The 18,171-nt window shown below is 38.7% G+C and overlaps 1 protein-coding gene across 2 annotated transcripts in view; it reads right to left on the bottom strand.

Annotated features, from left to right (window-relative positions):
* The window catches only part of kif18a (kinesin family member 18A), a 106,632-nt gene that overhangs the window by 46,112 nt on the left and 42,349 nt on the right, over positions 1-18,171 (bottom strand). For both annotated transcript variants that reach the window (XM_043705435.1, XM_043705436.1), the window contains exons 7-10: positions 14,103-14,279; positions 11,394-11,468; positions 11,035-11,150; positions 2,095-2,257 (exon numbers count right to left, since the gene is read on the bottom strand). In XM_043705435.1, coding sequence (XP_043561370.1) covers positions 2,095-2,257; positions 11,035-11,150; positions 11,394-11,468; positions 14,103-14,279 — 531 coding nt within the window. The remainder of the gene's footprint in view (positions 1-2,094; positions 2,258-11,034; positions 11,151-11,393; positions 11,469-14,102; positions 14,280-18,171) is intronic.

Below are 18,171 nucleotides of genomic sequence, written 5' to 3'. Positions count from 1 at the left end.
TGCCTCACAATGCCAGGGACTTGGGTTTGATTTCAGCCTTGGATGACTGTTTGCGCGGAGTTTGCGCATTCTCCTGGTGTCTGCATGGGTTTCGTCTAGGTGCTCTGGTTCATTCCCTCCACAGACCAAGATGTGCAGATCTAATTGATTTGCCATGCTAAATTGCCTATAGTAACCCGAAGAGGTGTGAAGGCTAGGTAGAATAACCAAGGGAAATGCAAAGTTACAGGGATAGGTTAGTGGGTGCATCTGGGTTGGATACTTTTTAAAGGGGCATTGTGGACTCAATGGGCTGCTTCCAGACACTGTAGGGATTCTATTCTGTGAAAACAACTTAGATATACAAGAATCTAGTGGTGCAGTGGTAGTGTCCCATCTCAGAACCAGAAAGTCTGGGTTCAAGTCTCACCTGACCCAGCTATGACAATAAAGAGTTTAAACAGGTGGATTAAAAATAATTACTTATATATGTATACCATAGGTGCTGGAATGTACTTTTACCCGATTGAATAGCATTTCGTTTTGATTTTAATAAGGTTCCTTTAAAATTATTATCCAAGTTACAGCACCCTTATGGAACAATCTAATCTTGTTTTTATTTGATCTCTAAAAAAACACCTTAGATGTGTAGACAAAGTCAGTCAGTGTAAGGGGAGAAACAATTGGAGTGGGAAGTATAAACAAACAAGCCTCCACCAAAGCATCCTGGAATTGGTATATTCTTCATAAATAAGGTGGGGCCCTTTAATATAACCTGTTATCACGGAGATCATTCACTTCATAAATGGCTCCCTCAGCCTTACAAATAATCCTTCCACTGGTGACACAAAAGGATGGGAGAAGCGGTTTGTGTCTTCAAAAACATGCTGTGCCAAGGTGCTTATTATTAAAGATCCAGTTTAAGCTGTACTGGATGCAAGAGAAGCACCATGGTTCAGTCTTATTACATAGTTACTTTGTCATTGTAGCCATTCGATGTGCAAAACTAAAAGCATATTAGTAAGAGATAAAAAGGTTTTAAAGTCCTTAACTCCAACAAGAACATATGAAAATCAAAATAACATTTGCATCTGATGCATGCAGTGGAAAGTATAAAAAAGTAAACAAGGACACGTCAAAACAAAGAAAGCAGCTTCTACCTACTTCACAAAACAACTTTATCATTAATTAATCAATATAAAGGACTAAAATAGACTCTATTATATTTCAGCTGGATACAACAAGACTTGTGTAGCCTGTTATACTATGTACTTAATCATATTAAAACTGAAATTTGTTCTTTTTCCAACTTAATTGCAAGGTTTCACAAATTTAAATCCATTCTGCTGTATTCCAAAGTAGTGATCATAGCGTTAATGTGGTCTAACACCATTCACTCGCAATATATTTTGCTTTTGCAACTCCCTTACTTTTTTCTGGAGTTACGGGTGCAAACAAGCATTGTGTGCATAGAAAACATTGCATGCAAGGTCTGGATCATCCTTTGATGTCATTTTAATAAACGCGAGAAGACAAACTTGGATTTAAACAGCAAGCTTCATAGTGACTGTACATCCCAAATCACTTTACAGTCAATGAAGTAGTTTTAAACTTTTATTACTAATGCAACATGGAAAAAGTTGGCATACAGTAAGCTCCCACAAACAGAAGTGTGAAAACAACTGGTTAATCAAGAGCTGTGATGTTGACTGATATTGGCCAGAAAACTGGGAATCATTTCCCTGCTCCTCTTTGAAATAGCGCCAGAGTTTTTTCACGTTCATCTGAGAGAACAGACAGATCCTCACATTAATGATTCTTTTGAAACACTGAATCTCTGGAGGTGCAACGTTTCCTCAATACTCAAACAAACTGGACTGTCAGTTTATGTAATTGAGTTCAAGTCCTGAAGTAGGAGTGAACACACAACCTCTTGACCCAGAGGCAAAAGTGCTTTTCACTGAACCATAGTCAGTCAGTAGCAACAAGGAAGTGTTTTTCAGGGAACAATGTGTAACTCAAGTACAGAATTGGTTTAAAATAACTACAGAAACGAGGCAGCAAGCCGATCAGTCAATTTTCCAACCCATGAAAAGTTAACTACCAAGCAATTACCTTTTCCATTGCATGGTCACAGGAAAACAGTTTGGCATATTGCTGGTGCCGTTTATAATAATATATTTTTAGTTCCAACTCTTTCAGTCTCCGCTCTAAATCTAAGCAGGTTACTCTGATTTTCTGTCGTTTGCTGAAGATATTTTCAAGGATACCTTCAAATCTGGAAAATAAAAAGACAACCATGTACGACAGAATGCTGCCATTTGTTCTTTTCAATTGTTTTACTGAGGATTTGAAGTAAAGGATCAGTTGAATTCTGCAACTAATTTATTCCCAAGTACACCAAGTTCTTTATCAAGACTTTACATATTATGTCCAATGATGCTCATTTTCAGAATTTGCCTGAAATACTTGCAGCAATTCTTATAAGTTACAAAATGTGAAGAAAGAGACTTCAATTTGCATGTCAATGCTCTATCCTAACATCAACCATACAATTAACACTGTCTTGACTCACCATTTGTGTTGTGTCGAAATAAAAGTGATGATGAGGGATAATTAGATGATATTTAGAATATAAAGTGCCTGTTGTTGTCTGTAGAGTTGTTACTTTGGAATTACAAACTACTACAATTGGTAGTGCTGCTCCACTTCCACTAGGGGGACAGCATGTTTATAGAGCAACAGGTTTTGAAAGGCAGTTTCCACTTTAAATATAGAAAAGTTTTAAGTGGAAAGTTGACAGGGAGCTTGCTTAGATACAACAATTTTAAAATCACAGAAATATAATTTCAGTAATAACAAGAGCACATAACCAAATTTAGCAAATAAAATTAAATTAAAAGAATAAAAGCAAAACACTGCAGATGATGAAAATCTGAAATAAAAGAAACAAAGTGCTGGAGAAACTCAGCAAGCCTGGCAACATCTTTGGAGGGAGAAAAACAGAATTAATGTTTTGAATCACAGGAAGAGTCATATTGGACTCAAAACATTAGTCTCTCCACAGATGCTGCCAGAGCTAAGGAGTTTCTTTAGCATTTTCTGTTTTTATTGCAAATAATCATTATGTTTGTAGAAATATTCTTGAAAAAGAACATAGTGAATATTTTGTCCGTCAAAAAGTTGTCCCACATCAATGCTCAAAGACAAATATTTTGTGCTACGATATTTGAGATGTTTCATTTTTGCAAAAGTTGCATGGCATCAAAGACTAAAATTTATGGCTCGTAGGAGATTTAGAAACTTCTCCAGTGGAGAAAAGTGTCATCAAATGATTTCGACATTTGAGGAGAGGAGAAACAAGTGACTTCAGAATAAGCACAGAGTCAGTGTTCCATCCATCTTCCAAAGTTGACTTCACTTGGAGCACGGGAAAAAGCTGAGGTTGTAAGAGCTGTTCCCTTTAAAGTATTTCCAGTTTTGGAGTTGATTTACTTGAATTCTAAGAGCAGCGATTAGTGTTTAATACGCTGCTACATTTTTTGGCATTTTTGGGGAAAAAAAAAATCAAAACAACGGCATTTTAAAAAGGGAGGAAGACAGACAAAGGGCAGTGACCATGTGGACAGTGATTTAAAACAGAGAAAAAAATCTAAACTGCTGTCTGACCCACCAGTAACCTACACAACTGCTGCCTATTTTCAAGTATCTCTGGACATCAGAGTTCGCTCTAAGAAAATAAATCACCACGAAATTCACAGCTGACCTTGGAGAAATCTGTGTGTGGGAGCTCACAGCGAGACAGCAGTTAAGTGGCTTTTAAATTTCAACCTTATTGGTTTTCTTTTGTGAATCTACAATAGCGAGTAGAGAGAGGATTTTTTGATTATATGTTGTTAGTGTGACCTGTCTCTTGACTAAACTTTAAAAATATTAAACATAGGTACTAAGCTAGTGTTTTTAGAGCAGTAAGATTGTGCTATTTGCTGCACCTGTATATTGTTAAGTTGCAAAGATGTGATATGCTTTTCCTGTTGTATGCTGGACATTAGGGAGAGTTTCCAGGTTATTGATGATTATGACGGCAGGAAGTGAGTTTGGTTGCGAAACTTATTGGATTGCATGGATTGGTTAGAGTGGCAGTTAGAAGCAATGAGGAATTTACAGGAGCTGGGGGTGTGGTGGATGGCAGTTGAAGGGAAGGAGACAAACTGAATATACAGTCAAGTAGATGCGTGACCTCCAGGAAAGGTAGGAGAGGGAGGCATGTAGCACAGGAGTTCAAGGTATGTAGTACAAGATTCTGGTACTAAGATTGGCTGAAGTGAAACAGGGGAATGCCAGGTCCCAAGCAATTGATTGTGATAGAGGACTCTTTAGTTGGAGGCCCAGACAATTCTGCGGCTGACAACGAGACATCAGAACATTGTGTTGCCTCCCTAAAACCAGGATCAAAGATAACTCTGAGATGGTACATTATATTCTTACAGGGAAGCAGGACCAGCAGGAGGTCGTTGTAATGACATAAGGAGTGAAAAGGATGAGACTCTGGAGGAGAGAACACAGGAAGTTAGGCAGAAATTTAAGAAGTAGGTCCTCAAGGATAGTAATATCTCTATTACTCCCAGTGCCTTGAGCTAGCAAGGGTAGGAATAGGAGGATAGAGCAGATGAATGTGTGGCTGAGGAGCTGGATCATTGGAATGTCTTCTGGGTAGAAGTGACCTGTGTAAGAAGGATGGATTGCACCTGAAATGGAAGGGGAATAACATACTGGTGGGGAGATTTGCTAGAGCTGCTTGTGAGGATTTAAACTTGTAAGGGGGTGGGGGGGATGCAGGGAGATAGTGAGGAAAGTGATCAGTTTGAAATTGGTACAGTCAGGAAAAAGAGTAAGTCAAACAGATCGGGCAGGCAGGAACAAGGTAGAGAATAAGGTAGGATTGATATCACAACAAAGATATGGCTAAGGGATGGACAGGACTGGCAGCTTAAGGTTCCGGGGTATCGATGCTATCACGAAGAATCAAAAAAGGGGGATGAGAGAGGAGAGGGACTAGCGTTTTTGATTAGGCATAACAATATGGCTGTGTTTGGGGGGGGGTAATATTTCTGGGAATACATCCAGGGAACCTATTTGGGTGGAACTGAAAAATAAGAAAGAGGTGAACATGTTATTGGGATTGTGGGAGCTGGCACGGCCCTTGAGAGGCACAGTGTACTGAAAAATTTCAAAATGTAACATTTGTTGAAACAAATAGCTGCAGCTGCGTTGCCATTGTACAAAAATTCAAATTTGACAAGTTTAAATTATGCCCCAGATAGCAAAGTTCAATTGAATTTGAATTTTACTGTTTTGGATGACATCAAACCAATGAAATAATCTGATGTTTTGGGGGATAAAAACAGATGTTTTGAAGAGTTAGGGGGAGAACAGCAAAGAATAGCCAAGCAAGCAACAACTGCCAAGCTCTTTGAAAGGTACCTGTCTATAAAAAAAATTGTGCGGCAGAAGACTGAAGAAAAGACAACCCAGAAAATCTACGAAGGAGAATGGACACAGCTGGCTGACTTTGAGATGTGATTTTTTTCTTTGTAAATCTGAACCATGGTTTTTATTGGACCAGTGAGCAGCCAACCAAGCAACAATTGCCAGCAGAATAGCTCTCTAAAATTTACCTGTCCATAAGAAATTTGTGCAGCAGAACCCCGAAGCCGACCTATAAAAAAATCTAGAGAAAGTTTGACATCTGAAGATGACAGCTGGTTTTGAAATTGATTTGCCGTAAATTTAAGACGTACTTTATTGGACCAGTATTTTGGAGTGGGAGGTAAAAGATAGGTTTAAGAGAAACGAGTTGTAAATAATTGTTGTCGAATGTTCTCTTTTAGACTTTGAGAATAAAACTGTTAAATGTTTCTGTAAATAGTGATATTTCGGATAGTTCTTTGCCACTCAAAATTTTAACAGATTACGGTGCAAGGTGGGCTTTTCTGTGTGTCTGGTTTAAATCAACAGAGGGATTTACCCTGTGTCATAACATACTTGTATCATCAGTAACCACAGGCAAGGTGCCAGAAGAGTAGAGGTTGCCTAATGTGATACCACTATTTAAGGAAAAATGGTAAGGCAAAACCAGGGAACTATAGACTTTTTGTCTTTTATATAAATGATTTGAATGTGAACATAGGAGACATGGCTAGCAAGTTTGCATACATCATGAAAATTGGAGGTGTAGTGGACAGTGAAGGTTACCTCAGAGTACAACGGGATCTTGATCAGATCAGCCAGAGGCCGAGGAGTGGCAGATGGAGTTTAATTGAGATTGATGTGAGGTGCTGCATTTTGGAAAGGCAAATCAGGGCAGGACTTTCTTAAAGGTAAGGAGCTGGGGAGTGTTACTGAACAAAGAGATCTTTGAAGTGCATGTTTATAAGTCCTTGAAATGGGAGTCACAGGTAGAGAGGATAGTGAAGATGACTTTTGGTATTCTTGCCTTTATTGGTCAGTGCATTGAGTAGGAGTGGGAGGTCATGTGGCGCCTGTACAGGACATTGGTTAGGCCACTACTGGCATGCTGCATGCAATTCTGGTCTCCCGCTATAGGAAGGGTGTTGTGAAACTTGAAAGGGTTCAGGAAAGATTTACAAGGATGTTGTCTGGGTTGGAGGGTTTGACCTATATGGAGGCGCTGAATAGGCTGGGACTATTTTCCCTGGAGCATCAGAGGCTGAGGGGTGATCTTATTGAAGTTTATAAAATCATGAGGGGCATGGATAAAATAAATAGGCAAGATCTTTTTCCAGAGGTGGCAAAGTCCAAAACTAGGGGGTATTGGTTTAAGATGAGAGGGGAATGATTTAAAAGGGACCTAAGGGACAACATTTTCACGCAGACAATGGTGCATATATGGAATAAGCTGCCAGAGGAAGTGGTGGAGGCTGATCCAATTCCGGCCTTTATAGAGCATCTGGATGTATAGATGAATAGGATGAGTTTAAAGAAAAATGGACCAAATGCTGGCAAATGGGACTAGATTTATTTCGAATGGCTAGTTGGCGTGAACGAGTTGGTCGAAAGGGTCTGTTTCTGTGTTGTATACAGAAATGTCATTGCTCTGGAGGAGGTACCAGAGAAGATTTACCAGGATATTGCCTGGGTTGGAAGTTTTAGTTATGAAGAGACCTTGGATAGACTGAGGTTATCTTCTTAGGAACAGAGAAGACTGAGTGGGTACATGATCGAGATGCATAAAATTATAAGGGGCATGAATAGACTACCCACGGAGGAAACTTTCCCTTCGTGGAAGGATCTATGACCAGGAGACAGCATGTTTAGAGGTATATGAGGATTTCTTTTTCCACTCAGGGAGTAAAAGCTAACTGCCTATAAAGGTGGTAAAGAGAGCAACCCTTATAACATTTAAGGAGTATTTAGATGTGCACTTGCTTTGCCAAGGCATACAAGGCTATTGGCCAAGTGCTGGAAAATAGTATTAGAATACTTTGGTGCTCGTTTTTTTTTTCAAAAAACAGGTGCAGACATGAAGAGCTGAAGGGCCTTTTTTGTGCTTTTGACCTGTCTGACACAGATTTATTCTGATGTTTGGCACATAAAATAGTATCAACTGTTTAAAAAAGTTAAAGACGTGACTATACTCTGGAATCTCACACTGACGTACATGGCCTGTTGTTGACTCTTAAAATATTGATACACAAGAGACACTTACATCTCTCAGAACTACTGTGTGTTCCAACTACTGATGTAGAGACTTCTGAGAAGACCCATAAATAGTTCAAATTTTCTACTGCTGCTGCCAAAGCTATAGTTTTTTTTAAAAACAGTTCGGGACTTCGTTTACTGGCAGCAAATTACCATAAATTATTTACAACTTTGCATATAAAAATTATGTTGTTTTAAACAATTCCACATCAATCTGTTTATTATTCACCAACAAAAAGGGATTTTCTTAGTCTGCTTAGACTTTTACCATAATATATATCAATCACAGAAATTCACAAACCTAATTTTGTTGTACAATATGAGCAAGAATGTTTTGACAAATTATAAAATTGTGTTGTACTGCCACAATTTCAGAGTTCTTACAGCTATTTTGGCATACAATATAGAAAGTTTTAAATAAGATGTTATATATACTCAACAATGCAGTTGACAATATTTGCTAGACGTGTCCATCAAAATTACACTGAAAAACATCCAAACTATAATCTTCATACAATAAGTTATAAAATATAGTAATCTAACCTAAATCATTGCTCCTAAAACAAATGCAAAGTTATTAAAAAAAAGAATATTTGTCTAACTAAATGCACATTCACATGATGTAGCTATTATTGGTTTGATTTTTACAGGGAAAATAATTAAAAAGTCAAATGTAGGGCTGACAATTGCAGTGTTTAGCTCTAATCGAGATTCCTTGGTTAATGAAACAGACTGTGCCCACTTACAAATTGACTAGGTCAACATCAAGCGTTGAATTGAAATGCGATTGAAGTGCGAGGCAATAACCATCTTCAAAAACAATCTCACTATCACCATCTGCCTTTGATTTTCCAAACAACTTGTATATATGTATCACTTTAACACAAAACATCCAAAGCCTTTATCACCAAATCTATCATCACCATCAATATTCTGGGGTCCCAACTGAAAAGAGACAGACTAGGCACATGGCTAAGAGGGATGGTCAGAAGCTGAATATTTTGCACAAGTTCTCCTCCAGATTTCTCAAGGCCACCAGCCTGTACAAAAGTGTAATTAATTATGATGTCTAATCAATGTTTTAATACAGGAAACACATTGACCAACTTGTGCAGTGTGCAGTCTCATCAACAGAAATGTGACAATTACTAGGGCAATTTTGTTTAGGGATTTTTTTCCCATATTAAATATTGATCAGGAAAATAGGGGAATCTTGTACATTATTCAAAATGGTGCCATAGGGTGGCAATTTCTTTTCCTGAGAACAAATATGGAGTGGGGAATAAAAGTGTGGAGGATTTCTGGTCAGGGATGGGTCAAATGTTTGACCATAATTATATATTCATGCATGTAAAATGACAAATTTCATTAAGACGTTCTGAAACCTGTCAGAATCTCTTCTGGGTTCCAACATCCAGACACCATATTAAAAGTACAACCAGGCAGCACTGCACTCTTTGTCACACAGGTGTGTCAATTAACCTCGCCTCATCATTCTCATTCACTTTAAATGTATCACAGATCAGACAAAAGGTGGCACCATATTTTAGAAATGCCTCTTTGGAGGTTGTCCTGAAGGCTGTCCAGGAGAGAAGGGAACTTTTTTTTCCCCTAAAGATGAGAACAAGAAGCCATCTCAACTGTCAAAAGCAGCCTAGGCAGAAGTGGTTGTGGAGGTCAGTGCCCATGGATGGCCTTAGAAAATTTGGCTCGAGTACCATACAAAAACAAGTGATCTGCTTATTTTGTCAGGGTAGCACTGTTGACTTATTACTTCCTGCTCCTATAAATGAGAATTAGCATCGCAAAACATTACTCGAGAGGTTGGAGGTCAGACAAATCAATCAGATACCTTATCTGGAATCAATGTCTGTCACTTGATTGCAGGTATCAAGGTAGCACTACTGACACTATAGTGGTATTGTTTATGTCACATTCACTAGGGGCAACACTTCAAACATAAAATAAGCTACAATACTCAGCAGCTCACACACCGTCAGGTACTGATATCTTGTTATAATTTAGGAAATGTACATATCGGATAGTCTTTCACCAAAGATTTGCACGGGGCAAGACATAACACAAGATGGCTTTTTGAGTTCAGCCCCACTTTATGTTTGAACAAAGAATTAGCTTGGTAAATAAGGAACCAAATAACTAAAGATGACAAGGGAGTGCTCATGGTGGTAAAGGACAGACAAGAGTTGTAAATTGGATTGTCTTGACTTCCTTGTCTTTTGCTCTGGGCACCCTCACTACTTGTTCCACTTGCTTCTTCTCCTATGTTAAAAGCATAAAAAAGAATCAATTTTCAGTTCCTTTCAGTTCTAAAGGACAATCATTTGGACTCAAAATGTTAACTGTTTTTCTCTCCACAGACGCTGCTCGACCTGCTGAGCTGCTGTTTTTATTTAGGCATTTGTGTCCATGTTTTTTTAAAACTCAGACCAGAAAATTCTACCCATGGGATCTTTTTCTTGACCACTTGAGAGGGAAGAGTGAAAACAGCAACTTCAGTCTAAGAGGCTTGAATGTCATGGTGCTAAGGTAAAATAAAAGAATTCCTATTTTTCTTAGGGATGTTTTTCCATCACTGCTAAGCACCTGCTTAGCTTCTGTGGGGATTTTGTAAGTGCCACTAATTTCTGGGACCTCTTTGAGCCTGGGTATTACAGGGTTACAATACCTATGGCTTGCACTCTCCCCTGGGAGTTTATTCTGAAGGCCAGGGTGAGATCTTGGGGGTGGAGATTGGCTTATCCTCTGTTCCCAGAAAATAGGCATGCCCATGCAGCAACTATCCCTTTAACTAATGAACAAGTTATTAATGAGTGAGGAGAGGTCAGATGAACATTATTCTCTGATGACAGGCATAATGCCCCATGGTATATCATCTTTACCTGTCTTATTCAGTTTCATTGGCTATTCTTGACAAAACTGAAATATAATTCAACACATTTGTTAAATTTTAACTCAAGTATAAACAATATAATTTTGAAAATACAAACTATTGACATAATAGCAAGATAAAACAAGCTTTCACAGTCTAAAAGACATGCCATTATTATTTTAACATTGAATTTGATAGCTAAACAAACTCTGAAGCCATTGATTTTAACTGTTACAGCTGCACAGGGACAAAAAGGACATGGAGAAGAAGTTTGTCAACCAATAATTAAGCACCTTACAGCAACATAAATCATGTACCACCCCTGCAAATAAAACATTATTCCACTATTCTGCACGAAGAGTTTAAAAAAAAAAGCAATTTCTCAAAAAAAAAGTGTACCTTTGGTTCAGAAACAACAAAAAAAATCAGTTTTTAAGATTTACCTTATTATTTCATTTTCCTTTGAATTTGAAACAAAATTAACCTTTCTTCCAGGGTTATTAAGAAACATAATCTTTTCACTCTCATAAGCTTTCAACTTCTCTTTGAGCTCCGTAATCTGTGGAACAGAAAAAGCAAGACAGATCTGAGCTCCTGAACTAAATTATCATTTTTAATAAGCTGTCCATACCTTTGTTGACTTAGGACTTGACTTCTCCAAAGCCCTCTTTGACATAGTGAAGTAAACAAGTTTTCCAGTATTATAAAAATATATTTTATGTCCATAATACACATTTTGAAGAGAATACACATTTTATAGTGGTAGACAAATGTTTGTTGTTCTAACATAGCGACTATTTACCTCTTTCCTTTGCTCCTCACAAATCTTTGCATATTTCCCCACATGGTTATTCAGATTCAAAATATTACTCTTTACCTGCAGAAGTAAGAAGAAAGTAGGATAATTACAACAAAACAAATTAATACAAACTTATGCCATGTAAAATATCACAAAAAAAATCAAGATTTTGTTCATATTTTACAAATGACAATTTCCAGTTAGCAATGTCTGCAGAGACAAAGAAAGATGGCAGTCCTGGAATCTGAGAATCTTCTGCTTGGTTTTACATCCCTACTACATATAAAATAGTATGGTACACCTTCAATTATGACCAGATTGAAAATGATTCATAGGAATACACAAGCTAAAGTCTTGCATTTCACTTACACAGCATGCTTTAACTAAATTACAATAAATTTTTGTATTAAATTATAAAAGGTTAAGTGCAATTATAAGTATTTTAATTTAATGTGGCAAAATACACAGCATAGTGCACACACACATGAATCAAACATATGAAAAGATTGAAATCATACCAATAAAGTCCAAACAAGATATTCGACAGCCAAATTTATTCGGACCTATCTTATAGCAAAAATACACATTTCTTTGTTAAAAATCAAAGAATACTAGGTTATAGTCCAACAGGTTTAACTGAAAGCACTAGCTTTCGGAGCACCGCTTCTTCATCAGGTGGTTGTGCTTCCAAAGTCCTGATCAATGTGTTTAATTCACGGATGTGTTCTTTGGTCAGATCAGCCAGTGGTTACCTGTAGTGTTCCTGGTTGTTCAGTTGTCGATATACTTCCTTGCAGTAGTCTTCTATTCTAAATGACAATGGCTCCTCCTTTATCTGCTGGTTTGATGACAATGTTGTGATTGGTTTTGAGAGCCTGGATGGCATTGCGTTGTGAACGGGTGATATTTTGCTCTACCTTGTGGGTACGGCTGATGAATCTGGCATTTATATATTTCCTGACGGTTTGAGCACACATGTCAAGCCCAGGACAGCAGCCCTCGAGTGGGGTCCAAGTTGACACCTTCTTCAGTCGCTCCTCTACAGATCCCGGTGATGACTGCTCCAGTTCATCAGTGGGTTCGTTGGGATCACTGCTGGCACCTTGAAAGAATTCCCGGAGTCTCATTCGTCTGATGAACTCCTCAGTGTCTGCTGCAAGAACCAATTTGGTGGTGGGGCAGAAGTTGCGACCCTTGCCCAGGACTTCAATCTCTTCCGGCTGAAGGGTGTGGTCCGATAAGTTGATAATAGACTTCCCCGCAGTGATTCTGTTATTTACTGTGGTGCCAGGGTGGGCTTTGCTACTACTGGTGAGAATTCCAAGTTTCTCCAGTTTTTTGTTTTTGGTGTGCATGTAAGTGGTGTAGTTTTGTCGCCTTGTTTGTTTGGCAATGTTGTGTAATTGTCCTGCTGTATCCTGAGCGCAGGATGAGAGTGTGGACTCCACCTAAATTTCAAGGTTGTGGCACCTGCTGTAGAGTTGGTGCACGAGATGACTGAAGAGTTTGCGAGAGTGGCAAAGTCTCTCTGCGTCGTCTGTGTTGTAGGTTGACTGGAGTGGGTTCGTGATCCATAATCCTTTTAGGATCTTTCCTGCTTGCCTGCATTTCTGTAGAAACTTGATGTCTGTGTCGATCTTGGAGATCCTCTCCACTTTAAGCCGGCAGTTAGTGGTGTCGATAGTAGTCATGATTTGGAGATACCAGTGTTGGACTAGCTTTCGGAGTGTTGCTCCTTCATCAGGTGGTAGTCCACAACCACCTGATGAAGGAGCAGTGCTCCGAAAGATAGTGCTTCCAATTAAACCTGTTGGACTATAACCTGGTGTTGTGTGATTTTTAACTTTGTCCACCCCAGTCCAACACTGGCATCTCCAAAATATTCCTTTGTAGTTTTGTTTCAACTTTTCATTTCTAATGGTTTTATAGGCCGCATTTGTAATTCCATAAACATTCACACATTAAATTCTCCTGCCAGTGATGGTTCTCTAACACCCCAGTTTTGTATTTCCTAGCTCCTCAGCCTCTACAATAGAAATATATCATGGAAGCAGACCTTTCGATCCAAGTCGTCCATGCCAGTCAAGTTTCCTAAACTGAACTAGTCCCATTTGTCTGCATTTGGCCTAAATCTCTCTAAAGTTTTCCTATCGATATACTGGTCCGAATGTCTTTTATATGTTATAATTGTATCCATCTCAACCATTTCCTTTGGGAGTGCATTGCATACACTCACCATCCTCCATGTGAACACGTTGCCCCTCAGGTCCCTTTTAAACCTATGCCCTCTAGTTTTGGATTCCCATACCCTCGCAAAAAACATTTTGGCTATTCAGCTTATCTCTGCTCTTCATAATTTTATAAAATTCTATAAGGTCACCCCCTCAGCTTCCTTGCTCCAGGGAAACAAGTGTCTATCCAGCCTCCATATAATTCAAGCTCTCTAGTCCTGGCAGCATCCTTGTAAATTTTCCACTCCCATGTCATTTCAAACCATTTTAAAATGTTCTTATAGCTTAAAAAAAAAACACACACAAGGACAAAATATAAGGAATGACAAAGTGCAACTTTAAAACAGTACTGTATCAAAATCTTGATCCAGGTTTCTCCTTTTCATAATTGAGCTTCACATGAATACAGTGGCTTTTAATCATGTGCTATGCTATTGGAGATCAACGAATAAATATTTAAACATACAAAATAAAAACCTACTGAAGATTTGATGTATTTTGCTCTATTGGCATACTTCAGAGTGTTATATGTGTCATCATAAGACAAAGAGGATGGGCTGACAGCAGCTATCATAATTGTCTGGCAATTTCCACCTAGGGAATCCTTCAACAGGCGTGTTAGCTTACTGTTTCTGTAGGGAATGTGCTGGGTCTTCCTCTGGAAGATAAAAACAAAGTCACTTAACAAAAATTTCTATTCATATTAAACATAGCCTTTTGCTGAAAATACAGCTAATTCCACATGAAAATATTAGCAGCTTAAATCTGTCAATATTTTGTCAAAATTTTTGAACTTTATAGAACCTGGTGAAATTAAAATTGACAAGTCTGCAAAGTAAACAGCAACAAATATTACTTGGGAGAGTCTGAGACTAACCTGGGGCTTTAAAAAGTACCTTTAAATTTGAAGTATTGAGTTAAAGAGGAATCGCATTACAACTACCTCTGACATAGGTAGCTGTAATGGGATTAAAATGCAACTGGTGTTCACCAGGCAGTAACAATTTTTTTTTTAAACAAATTAGATGTGCTGGAACTGCAACTTGGCAAGGATATAACAATTGCATTTTAGAGAGAATAGTTAAAACAGGGTAGTGAATGGAATTTTTGGCCCTCAGTAATAGGGTATAGGCTCAAATGTACTACATACCTTGGACAAATAATGTAAGTTGCCATTCTTAGTATTTATTGAGCAAGTGATTTAGAATGAAGTATTTCGTTTGGCCACATCTGGAATACTGCAGAGAGTTCTGGTCTCCACACCATCAGAACAATGTGGAGGCTTTGGAGGGGGCACAGAAAAGGTTTACCGTGTTGTCACGTATGGAAGGTATTAGCTATGAGGAGAAATAAGACAAATTCATTTTCACTTGGAACATCAGACGCTAAGGGACAACCTGTTTGAGGGATTATGGATAGAACAGATAGACGGAACCTTTTCCCCCAGAGTGGAAATGTCAATTACTACGGGATAAAGGGATAACTTTAAATACATGTTTTTTTTAAAACACAGAAGCTGGTAACTGCTTGGAATACGCTGCCAGAGGATGTTGTAGAAGCAGATACCATAGCAACATTTCAGAGGCACCTTGACTTACACAGATTGGTGGGGAACAAAGGGATAAGGACTGTATGGAGGTAAAATGATTTTAGGTTAGAAAAGGCATAATGAGTCAGCAGAGTCCTGGTGGGCCAAGGGACCAGTTATTGTGCTGCACTGTTCTTTGTTTCAGAATCTCTGTCTGATGTTGCAAAAAAAAAATTTACTGGATCGTAAGAGATTATTTGATGAGAAGTCAGTGACTCTCACAGCTCCTTGATTAACATTCATGTTTCCAACCAACAGCATCAGATATAATTTCTGAATATAGATAACAGTGACTACAATATAAAAACTAATTCATTAAATTCATAAGATTTGTTTAGGGATGCCATACACATACAGAAATATGACGTGTTGCACAACGTGGTTGACTACCCTCAAATGTTGTGGAAATACTGTGTTTTACAGCACAGGTGTATGCGGCATGGTATTATGAATGACAACATACGCAAAAATACGAAAGATAGCTTATTCATGGCCAATCTAGAAAAAAATGCCAAGTTTTGATTTGGCTCATTACTTCCTGATCTTTGCAATCAGGAAAGCGATGGAAGGAGCCATCAACGCCTCTACGCAAAACTTCATCAAAATGTTGTTTGAGGTTATTGGAGGCCAATCATTGTCACCCAAGAAAATTGCTGCAGAAATTACTCAAGGAGCCATGCTTGACTGAGCCATTTTAAGTTACTTCATGAATGACCTTCTGTCAATGGTAAAGCCAGGAAAGAGGCTACTAAAATATACTGTAGTTCAGCTATATTTGCAATGCTTACCAAACAGTTCATACCAGCCGACTATATTCAGGATAACATCGAGGATGAACTAACAAACGGTAGGCAAAACTTGAATTATTGAAAAGTTAGGCAATGATCATCAACAGCAGAAAACACAAAAGCATCACTGAATACCAAAACCTGAAAACAGTTTATCCACAAAAGCAGACAAAATACTTGATCAGTGACTCACTTCTTCGCACCTTAAAGCCTCTGAAGCACAAATCAGAAATACAGTGTTCACAGTTAACTGTGCTAAAGTACCTATTCGAGACGGCTCAGGGAATCCCTGATGGATTTGACCTGTAGCCTCTCATGGTTCGTCCAGAGATTGTACTCTGTGGTAGTCTGGAATATAAACTCTTACAGACAGTTTAGTTTAAATTATTACTTTTATTTACCAATGGCATCAATGTTACACTATAACATAGACACCTACATGCAAAGCTTGAGCTAAGGTTCTAAAATATACTATGTTTAGCACAGTAGCTCCTAAGAGCTCTCTCAGGCTACTCCTGTTATTATTGCAAACAAGCTATCTTTATACAGAAATTGGTATTAAAAAGTTACAAAAACACCACATTCTTAATCAGATAAGCAGCAATAAAATGGCAAAAGTTCTCAACTGTATGTGCCCACACCCAAGGCACAGCCCCAGCATGCTTAGCCTCATCGTTGGTAGTTATCCTTCAGCTGGATAGATCTGAGGTCTGTCTAACCAATGCTACCTTCTTGACCTATGAAACTTATTTAACGCCCAATTCAATAATAAAGCTTTCCTTCTTTCAATATCTGTGTCAGCACTCTTGAACTTGTGAGAAAGTCATTATGCAAGTGTATATTGCTCATAACTAAATGTCATTGAATCCAAAAATCAAGTTCTTTTACATAAACTGATTAAAGTTTTGCTTTGTAGAACAGTGTTGGAATATTTCAGAGAAAAAAATTGCCAAAGCTTTTTATCTTGCACTCATCACAGCATGCACAAGAATGCCTAATTTCAAATGAAGCACCAATTTATACCACATGAGGAAAGGGTGCTGCTCAGCAGGCAGTCTGACAGCAACTCAGCAAGGTGTTACTGCGGAGAATACACAAGAGAACTACTGTTTCCCATGATTCTGTTTGGGGGAGGTGAGAGACAATAATCCTTTGCGAGAGTCAGAGCAGGGATGGGGCTTCTGGTCTCAGATCTGGATGAAAAATCACCAATAGAATCAACAATTGTGATCCTTCAGAACTGATCAGATTGCTTATTGTCTGCTTGTGTGGCTACTAAGGATACAAGAGAACTACTGTTTCCCATGATTCTGTTTGGGGGAGGTGAGAGACAATAATCCTTTGCGAGAGTCAGAGCAGGGATGGGGCTTCTGGTCTCCGATCTGGATGAAAAATCACCAACAGAATCAACAATTGTGATCCTTCAGAACTGATCAGATTGCAGAATAGCTAATGATAGAAAAGTCTGTTGTGGTTCTGTTCGCCGAGCTGGAAGTTTTTGTTGCCATCGTTTCGTCCCCTGACTAGGTGACATCATCAGTGCTTGGGAGCCTCCTGCGAAGCGCTTCTTTGATGTTTCCTCCAGTGTTTATAGTGGTCTGTCCCTGCCGCTTCCGGTTGTCAGTTTCAGCTGTCCGTTGTAGCGGTTGGTATATTGGGTCCAGGTCGATGTGTTTGTTGATGGAGTTTGTGGATGAATGCCATGCCTCTAGGAATTCCCTGGCTGTTCCCTGTCTGGCTTGCCCTATGATAGTAGTGTTGTCCCAGTCGAAATCATGTTGCTTATTGTCTGCTTGTGTGGCTACTAAGGATAGTTGGTCGTGTCGTTTCGTGGCTAGTTGATGTTCATGTATGCGGATTGCTAGCTGTCTTCCTGTTTGTCCTATATAGTGTTTTGTGCAGTCCTTGCATGGTATTTTGTACACTACATTAGTTTTGCTCATGTTGGGTATCGGGTCCTTCGTTCTGGTGAGTTGTTGTCTGAGCCTGGCTGTTGGTTTGTGTGCCGTTATGAGTCCAACGGACCCGATACCCAACATGAGCAAAACCAATGTAGTGTACAAAATACCATGCAAGGACTGCACAAAACACTACATAGGACAAACAGGAAGACAGCTAACAATCCGCATACATGAACAGCAACTAGCCACGAAACGACACGACCAACTATCCTT

This window comes from Chiloscyllium plagiosum, chromosome 16 (genome assembly GCF_004010195.1).
Source record: "Chiloscyllium plagiosum isolate BGI_BamShark_2017 chromosome 16, ASM401019v2, whole genome shotgun sequence".
In the NCBI taxonomy this organism is placed as follows: Eukaryota; Metazoa; Chordata; class Chondrichthyes; order Orectolobiformes; family Hemiscylliidae; genus Chiloscyllium; species Chiloscyllium plagiosum.
Note: the sequence above shows the minus strand (reverse complement) of the source record. Positions and strands in the feature narration are given on the sequence as shown.